The 9148-nt window shown below is 51.6% G+C and overlaps 1 protein-coding gene across 1 annotated transcript; it reads left to right on the top strand.

The window, feature by feature from the left end:
- Positions 1-598: 598 nt before the first annotated feature.
- LOC104545744 (coiled-coil domain-containing protein 42A-like) lies at positions 599-4467 on the top strand (the record flags this gene model as incomplete). Its single annotated transcript, XM_010190955.1, has 6 exons — positions 599-704; positions 850-954; positions 1493-1690; positions 2434-2661; positions 3726-3884; positions 4339-4467. Coding segments are annotated over 6 exons (925 nt in total), but the record flags the coding sequence as incomplete, so codon positions are not given.
- Between the last annotated feature and the right edge of the window lie 4681 nt (positions 4468-9148).

Genomic DNA, 9148 nt, shown 5'->3' on the forward strand with positions numbered 1-9148 from the left:
CCTCTCCAGATGTCAGCCATGGAAGAGGGAGTAGGGGGGAGGAAGAGACAGAGAAGAAGGAAAAAGGGCTGTCCCCAGGAAACTTCCCAATTTATAGTGATTGTGATGTTTATGGTATGGAATAGTATTAACTGGTCAGTCTAGGGTCACCTTGGGGTTGACTCCCCTGGGTTTCCATTCCCCCAGCCTCTTCAACTTTAACTCAAGACCTGAAGACCTTGAGCACTCTGGCAACCTGCACACCAGTATTAGCTGAAACCTATAACAAAGTTTTTATCGACTTTGTTCCCATGAAATAGAGTAATGCAGTCCTTACAAAAATTGCAGTTTTCCTCAACAGAAAACTGACTCTAAAATGTGGTCCTACTAAACCAGGACAGTTCCCCGCTGTGACACCCCCTTGTGTCAGTGGGATCCCCGCTGGGCAGGAATGGGGATGCTGTGCTGACAGGTGGGATTGGAGACTGTGTTGGGTTACTCTGCCCCATCACCTCACCTGAGACCATCCCTCGATGGGGTGAAGGCACAGAGCAACCCCACACCCTGCCAAGGTGCTGGACCCAGTGAGTAATCTCATGGAAAACTTCTGTTGTGGCAGGAGTCTCAGAATGACAGAGAAGGACTCCTTGTCTCCATTTATTCACCTCCAGGAGAAGAAGAAAGAAAATGAAGTGTTGCAAAAGGCTCTGGAGGAGAAGAAAGAGGTGAGAAAGGTGGGAGGGTGCTGAGGCATGAGTAAGAGAGCTTGTTGTTTTTTGGAAGGCAGCAGTGGGTGGGTGACAGGCTCCAGGGGTGGGCGACTGGCTCCAGGGGTGGGCAGCCATGTCACACTCACTCTGGTGCTGCCAGGCCTTCAGAGAGAAGATGGAAGTCATAAACAGCCGGTGGAGGGATCTCCACACCAGGGATGCTCAGCTGAAAGCCTACATGGAGGAATCTGGGAACAGTTTAAAGGTACACCTGCCCCCGTCAGCTTGGCTGACACACCACCACCTCCTCCCCTCTCTCGGGGAGACAGTCTTGGGCCAACACCTCTGTCCAGGCCTCCCTTGGGCCTGGAGGTGTGACGAACAGGACTGGCAGGGCATGGGGATTTGTACCACAGATGTGGAAAGCCCACATAGGACTTGAGTGGGAGAGAGCTTGTCCTGTACCAGTGTCATCTCCTGAGGGCCCCAAGCACCTTCCCAGAAGGGTCTCAGCCTGTCCCCACTGTTGACACCCAGGTATCTTCCAGGGACAGATACCAGCAGGTCTGAAAATCAGATTGCTGTGCTAGGTGCCTGTCTCCAAGACCAAAGGGTCAATGCAAGAGGGATGGCCCTGTCAAACAGGGAGTGAAAATATTCCCAGGGGTGCTCCAGTACTGGTCTCTCCTCCATGAAGGTGTCTCCTACCAGTGCTGACAAGTGACCTAGCTCCATCTTCCTTTGCCTTCTTCCCCGCCCCAATGTGTATGTGCACATGTGTGTGTGTTGGGAAACATCAACAGGAAAATGAGATTATGCAACTCCAAGCTCTGAAGAAAGCCAGTGAAGACAGAGAGATTAGGATGCAAAAGGAGACTGAGCTTTTGAGAGCTAAGAGGGAACTGGAAGCCCTGAGAAATGAGTACCAGAAACTCTGCAGCAGAGTGCAGAAGTACTCCATCTTCAATAAATATATGGAGGATGCGGTGAGGATCTCACAGGTGAGTTTGAACATGAGAGAGACCAATCATGGCCTGGAGGAGGGCTTTATGTGGGTGCTAAACTTAGAGGAGATAAGACAGGTCCAGGGAAATGATAACACTTGGTCAAAGCCAGAGACCTTGGATAGGATGCGAAGAAGTTCTCTGCAACCAGGGTGAGCCAAGGAGACCAGAGCTAGGGGAGGAGAGCAAGAAAAGGAGGCAAAGGCTTCAGAAAACAACAACAAAAAAAACTGTTAGAAGGGGGAAAAGCACTGGGCTGAGGGGCAAGGGGACCCATTTGTGTCACTGTTTCATATCACATTGATTGTTTGGGAGAAAGGAAAAGCTGCCCAGGAATGGGAACCCAGGCAATTGTCAAGAAAAGCTGTGCCCTCTCTCAAGGATACTCAGGCATCATTGTGCATTGCTCAGACCCCTGCAGTCCTAGCTGCCCCCCTCCCACATCTAGGTGTCTCGATGCTGGCAGTTGTAGTTGTGCTTCGTGTTTTATCAGAGCACTGCTCACCTGGGGAAGAGGTGCAATAGCTACCCTTGCTTATGGCAGTGACAGCCTGGGGGCTGGCACAGTGAGATGTCAGCATACAGGGGATGTGATGAGGCTCACAAACCAACTGCATCAATGGGCCCATCAAGAAGGAAAGATATTTCAGCTGAGAGCAATCCTTGGTCAGGAGATGTTGCCAAACAGCATAAGACTTGCAATCGTGATGACGGGAGGGCAGGGGGATTACTAACTCCAGGACCCCTTTTGCTGCATCCAGGCAGTCCTCCAGCGCTATGAGATGCTGGCGATCATGCATGAGGAGCTGCTGCAGACACAACAGCAGCACCAGGAGAGCTCTGAACAAGCCAAGGTGTACCTGGACCAGTACAAGGCAGAGAAAGAAGCTGAGATCCTGCAGTACAAAAATGAGCTGGTGCAGCTCCAACAACGTTTTGAGCAGGCTCAAAGTGACGTCCTTCTCTGGGTGAGGAGATGTGAGGTGGGCAGGGGAAGATCTGCAAGACCTGGCTGTGGCAAGACTATGAGATGGCTCATCCACAAGCCATGGGGTCACAGCAAGGCCTAGTAGCAGTCCTTGTGATTGGAGCAGTTGCCTAATTTTGTCCCTCCAAGGGGTTATAGAATGCAGAATGACAGACCAGGTCTGGAACAGGGGTTAAAACAAGGCCTTCACAAAGCCATTGTGACCTTTCACTTCTTGCTTGAGCTCGTAGTCAAGAGATCAGCTAACCAGACTTCGGGGCCATCTGCCTTGGCGCAAAACCCAAGCATACTCCACCATGTGTCTACTGGGTTTGTCTAGCCTGGTCATACTCATTTCCATTCACCATTCCTTGCAGCAGCATCCCTGTGATGGGGCTTCAATGTGGCATGTCTCATGGTCTCCGCTGTTCATGGCTCAGGCCTTCGAGTAGAGTTAGTTTTGCTGGTTTTTATTATTTGTTTTCATCCCTTGCTCAGCATCGGCCCACCAGGGCTCGCCCCTTCTCCTCCCTCCTTACCAGTCCCAAAATGACCAGAGCAGTGGTAAACTGGGCTGTACTGAGGCACATCAATGTGTAACCAGTGCTCAGAGTGCAGAAATATCCTCATGTCTGCAGGCCTCCTCTCCCTGTGCATCATTCTGAGGGGGCCTTGCCAAATTTCCTTACTGGATACTCCAGGCTTCAGGAGCTGGGTCCCATCAGGCAAAGCAGGAAAGCACCAGTCTGTAAGGGTGGCTATGGGATGTGCTGCTCCCAAGGTATCAGCTGGCCCTGCTGTGGGGAGTGCAAATGGGGCCTGCAAGGAGGACCCACCAGAGGACCACAGGAACTGGCAGGGAGATGGGGGAGTTCCCGAGGCAAGGAGCTGCTGTGGTGGTTTCTGGATCTGCTTCCACTACACCAAGCTGAACCACCGCCAGCACAGCCCTGGGCAAGGACAGGTTCTTCCTAGCAAAACAGATGAGTGTGGAAGTGGGGGTCTCCAAGCAAGGTTCTTCAGTGCTGAAGCAGCAACTTTACTGGGCATGTCTCCTCTCCTCAGGAGACTCGCTGGGCTGACATTCAGAACATGAGTGCCAAGAAAATTCTGGAGCTGGGAACCATCAGGATGGCCATCTTCAACCTCTTCCAGTCTGTGTGTGCACAGCTGAAAGCAAAACCAGAGGTGCTGGTGGATGATAGCGACAGACAGCTGGACATGGTAAGGCCAAGGAGACCCTTTCTCCCTGCCCAGAAAGAGGAGGAGGAGGGACCCTCCGCTGCCCAAAGAGGGGAGAGAGCCCAGAGAAAACAATGTGCCCTCCTTTTCACCTGGGCTCTCTTTTGGGGAATGAGCAGAGGACATCAGGCAAAACCGTCTCATCCGAGGAGGCAGAGCAGGGTGTGGGTCCCCATGGGGACAGGAGTGGGGAGACTGGGACAGGGGATGCAGGTGATGCAGATCAACCCACGGCCAAGGTTTGCTTTCATTTGTCCTTGCCCTGAACTCTGACTCACCCACAAAAGCCCATGCTGGTAGAGCAGATCCAGCAAGGCAAATGCCTTCTCCTCCCGCTCAGTTTGGTTGGTGAAATTTGCCCTCTGAAAGGGCCAACAAGTTCTGCCTCTTGTTCCCACTCCTCTCTAAGCTCTGTCATCTCTCTTCCGTCCTCTAGATTCAGACGTTTATCCAACACTATGGAGACATCTGTATGAAGGTGGAAGAGGACATGCATAACCACCAGCCAGCAGCTATGCCTGCGGTGCTACAGGAGATTTGTCAATGTGACCTGCTCCACCAGTAAAGGCTCAGCAGAGTGGGAAGGGAAAGAAATATTGTAGACTCTACTGTTCGTTACACGAGTAACCATACTGTTTTGGCTCTTCTCTCCTGTCCTTTAATACGATTAAAAATAAACAACAATTTTAAGCTGTCTCTTCATTTCCAGGGAAGATCAGAAACATCAGAGTAGCTCCAGCCCACAGCTTCACCCCAGATGCTGTCGGAGTGCCTTCTCTGGCAGATGTGAATCTGATTTCAGGAGGCAGTGTCTCAGTAAAGCATGCAAGATAGGGAGAGCAGGCTAGGACAGGAATACAGTCTCAAACAGGGCTTCGTACTGGTGTTCACATTTGGACCACCCACTCAACCTAAGTGCTGAGATATTTGGGAGGGACATCACAACTGTGCTTTGGGAGAGCTGCAGACATTTTCCGCCACCACATCTAGCACCTCTGTGGATGGGGATTTCTCTGCACAGCCATGTGCTCTGTACTAAAACTTGCCTTCCTCCTCCAGCTGTTAGGGAAAGTGTGGGGAACAGATAGAGGCAAAGGACAAACCAGCCAAAGCTCTGCACTGAGCATTTAGCTGCTCATCGTGAGTGCTAACAACAAATACAAAACAAGAGGACTAAAACTGGGTCTGGAGATGCTGTGGAGTTCAGGCCAGGCTTGGAGTCTTACGGGGAGGACCTTTTAGTGAACCAAGGACCCAAGGATGTAAGCTTACAGATTTTTAGAAATAAGACCTTTGATCACATGCTTTCGGCCCCTTCTCTGCAGTAGTTACTCCTGTCCTGAGCCAGTGGATTCAGCTGATGGATACTCCAGAGAAGTCTGAGTCCAGCTGGGCTATGTTTATAATGACTGGGGCCTGGAGCAACCTCAGGCCCCTGATCCCTTCCTTCGAGAGAGAGGATGGCACAAATTAACCCTCTCCCTTCTCCAAATTGGTGCTTTCCTGAGTGGCACAGAAAGCAGATGCATCAGGGCTGGTGCTGGCTGCTGGTTTGGAGAGCAGAGGAAGGAGGAGTTCAGGGCAGGAACATCTGGCACAGGGTCTGAACAAAGGATGCTCCCTCAGTGTCTTTGTTGTTGCTTTCTCTGCAGGCTTGAATTCACAGGAATAAACTCAATTAAAAACACGGGATCTGAGGTCAGGGCTCACCAAGAACTCATCCTGGAAGCCCAGTTTCCCTCAAGCCTCTTGAACTCAGACCCACATTGGACCATTGAAACTTAGCGAGTGGCCATCCATGAGCAGAAAATGCCCTCAACATGATGCCAATGCAGAAGAAAACACTACCACGAAAGTCTCCATGGCAGACGCAAGGGCAGTGGCTGTTTCTCATCTGCTGTGTGTGGAAGAAGAGCTCATTTCTTTCTGAAGCCTTGACGTGCAAACGCAGTGTGGGCCATGACATGCCCTGTGTTCTTCTGAACAGATCCCCAGAGTGGTGGGAGGCGAGTGGCAGTTTGCATCTCAGCTGGCAAGAAAAAGTAAAAGCTGTTACAACTTTATGCAGCCACCATGTGCCTACACTTTAATGATTATATTATGTTCATTCTGTAAAGCAGGGATAATCACTGTCAGGGAGGAGCAAGAGTGGGCTGCTCCTCCAGGGAAGGAGCCAAGGTGACAGCAAAGCAGGCAGGAGGACATTCTTACTGACAGAACGCAGCCCTGTGGCATGCAAGCAAGAGCAGAGAGGTTCATGGCTGGGTCCAGGAACTCCCACACCAGTCTGCAGTGATGAGGCAGGACCAAGGTTGAGTCAGAAAGTCAAGTCAGCAAGGCAAGGCCAGAATCAGCCAGGTACAAGGCTGGGCGTAGACTTACCTGCAAGGCAAGGACCCAAGGCAAGGACCTCAGCATGAATGCACCTCCTGAGCACAACACAAGAAGCTCCAGCAAAGGCTCCACATAGCTCCTTATGCCTTAGCTTTTTCCAGCAGTCTGATCCCAAGTTACATGGCTGTCCCACATCAGAGCTGGCCTTGAGCACTGGCAGCCAGACTCCTGGCAGGTGGGAAGGGTCACAGAGCCCATGGGTGCACAGAGAGCCCCACGGTGGTGACATTTGCCAAGAGCCATACTGCTTCTTATGGCAGGAGCTCAGATCAATGTCCTATTGAAGCCACCATGAAATGGGCACTGTGGTCTGGGCTCTGCTCTGCTTGGTGTATGCATACACAACCTTTGCTCCAAGGACCACAGGGTGCAAGGAAGAAAGAGATGCCCAGTCTGGGAGCAGAAGCAGCATAGAGGAACCCAGGGTCACCCAGGGAGTGAATGACAGAGTTGAGAAGAGGTTGGTTTCTTACCCATTGCCCATCCAGAAGGAGAGAGCATTTAGTCACCACATCAACATAGTGGACCATGGCTTAGGGATAGGAGCTGATAGTTGTGGGGTGATGCTCAGTGGGGTAAATGGAAGGCTTTCCCTTGCCTTTGGTAAAGACTTTACATGGGGGCTGTGGGTCTCCAGTGATTCCTTGCAGGGGAAGAACTTCCCACAAATCCCAAAAGACATACATTTCCTGCTGCCATGCCTAGGCCACCTTCCCCAGCAAGAAGACACCTTTGGCCTAGCTGTGCTCTCCACCATGACTGGGACTGTGGACGTGGCCTTGAGAGACCGGTGGTGCAGAGCACTTCGGGGCAGTGAAAATCAATTTCTCAATGGGAAGCAAATATATTTCTTTTTTTTTTGGCATGGAGTGATCCAGTGCTCAGGCCTGGACTGGGCCTCATGGGTGCCAGGGCTAGATCTGAGGCCCTTCACTCCACAGTCAGCAGCATCCTCGGATGTTTGCCTTCCCTGCTCTTCTGTGAGACCAAATACACAGCAGCAGATGAGAGGAAAAAAACAAACAGGAGAGAGTGAACATTTCTGAGGCTCTCAGGGGTCCCAAAGGTTGGTAAATTTCTGATAGAGGCACTGGTGATGATACCGAGAGCTGCTGCCTGCCCTGGAAAAGTCAGCTCATGACTCATCGGAGCAGAGACGATGTTGTGCGTTTGTGCCCTTGCATCTCATCTCAGCAGTGACATATCAAAAGGGACCAGGAGCATTTACACCCATCCTGAGAGGTGACTCAGCTGTCCCCTCTCCTTCCACCCACGGGCACCCCCTCACTCCCTTTGGTGCATCTCACTGGTGGCAGCTGATGGGAGCTGATGGAAGAGGAGCAGCTCTGCCCAGCCGCTGAGGAAGACAGGGCACTGCAGCTCTGAGGCTTTCACTCTGACCAGGGATGGTCTGAAGGCACAGCTGTCTCCAGGATGGGCTTATGGAGAGGACAGACTGATGGGCCAGCTTCCTAGAGTTCTTTGGACACTGAGTGCTGGCGAGTTCAGAGACTAGTCTCTTCTCAGGATGTCTGAGCTGAGCTCTTCTGAGGAATCTTCAGCACAGACAGAAAGACAATGAGACATACTGGTCCAACCAGGCACTTTCTGGTCTGTTTTGATGTACTTTTTTCCTTTCATTCAGCAGACTGGGCCTGGCAGTTTCCATATGTCAGCTGGTACTGCACATTCAGCATGTCCCTTAGAGCATCTCTCAAAGACCAGGCTGGAGACCTGTGCTACGGACTGGTCCCAATGTCCTGTCTGCTCCTGGTCAGCCCCAGCAGCCTTCACCATCCTGAACATGAAGCCACAACGCATGTGGATGCTGCTGTGCAGCATCATTTACTGGAACTGCTCGGTTCTTTGGCCCTATCCATGCCCCCACACAGTGAAATGCCTAGTTTCAGAAAGTCAGAGACCAACAATTGAAATTTGAGGGCAGATTTTTGCCTTTTCATATGTGCCATTCATGCCTCACCAGCAGAACAAAGATAGCAAATCTCCCCCTGCAAATGCAAAGCCCTTGAGTAAGCCATACTCAAGTCCCAAGTTGCTGAGAGTCATTGCAACTACCTCTTCTTCCTCTATAGAGCTGGACAGATGGTATTGCTCCTTAGATGCACCACTGACCTCCTGAGCAAGCTCTTTCAAAGAGAGCATGTCAGGCTGTCCACCACAGGGGTTGCAGACAAGCCAGTGGAGGGAGAAACCAGGAGCATAGGGATTTCTACCTGTGGGCACATCAGGTAAAGGGAGTTATGCCCTGATGTCTTTGTCATTAGCAGGGTGGTGGGACAAAGCTGTGCCTGACACCAGCCTGGATCAGACCCAACCAAGTTGCTGGAAGGACAGAGGGGGTGACGCAGAAGAGATGCTGTCTCTGGCCTTGTCCCAGGTGGGAAGGTATGACAAGAAGGTATTTCCCTGACTGCTCCTGAGGAGATTTGCTGCCTGTTTGAGCCATGCCTTGTGGTCTTCATAGCCAACAGCACACTCAGAGAGATGTGAGCACCACAATAGCACCTTTTAGCTTTCCAGCCCAGAAGATTCAGTGTCGTACATATGGGTCTGCTGGAGAGGCTCTAGCCAGCTTATGGAGCACAGGACATGCCCTGGATGGCTACAAGATGTCTAAATAACCTGGATTCCTCACCTCTCCTCACACGATTAGGAGTTCGTAAAGATGCCTCTTCAAGAAGCCTTGGCAAGAGATGGCAGGGTAAAGGGGACAGGATGGAACCCCAAGTGTGCACTGACACTGTCATGACTGAGGTGAAGGGCTCCTGGCTCAGGCTTGCCTGGAAGGGGAACCAGGGGCTATAGGGGTGTAGGGGACAGGCACTGGCTGG

The sequence above is a fragment of the Mesitornis unicolor genome, unplaced genomic scaffold, assembly GCF_000695765.1.
Source record: "Mesitornis unicolor isolate BGI_N332 unplaced genomic scaffold, ASM69576v1 scaffold29590, whole genome shotgun sequence".
In the NCBI taxonomy this organism is placed as follows: Eukaryota; Metazoa; Chordata; class Aves; order Mesitornithiformes; family Mesitornithidae; genus Mesitornis; species Mesitornis unicolor.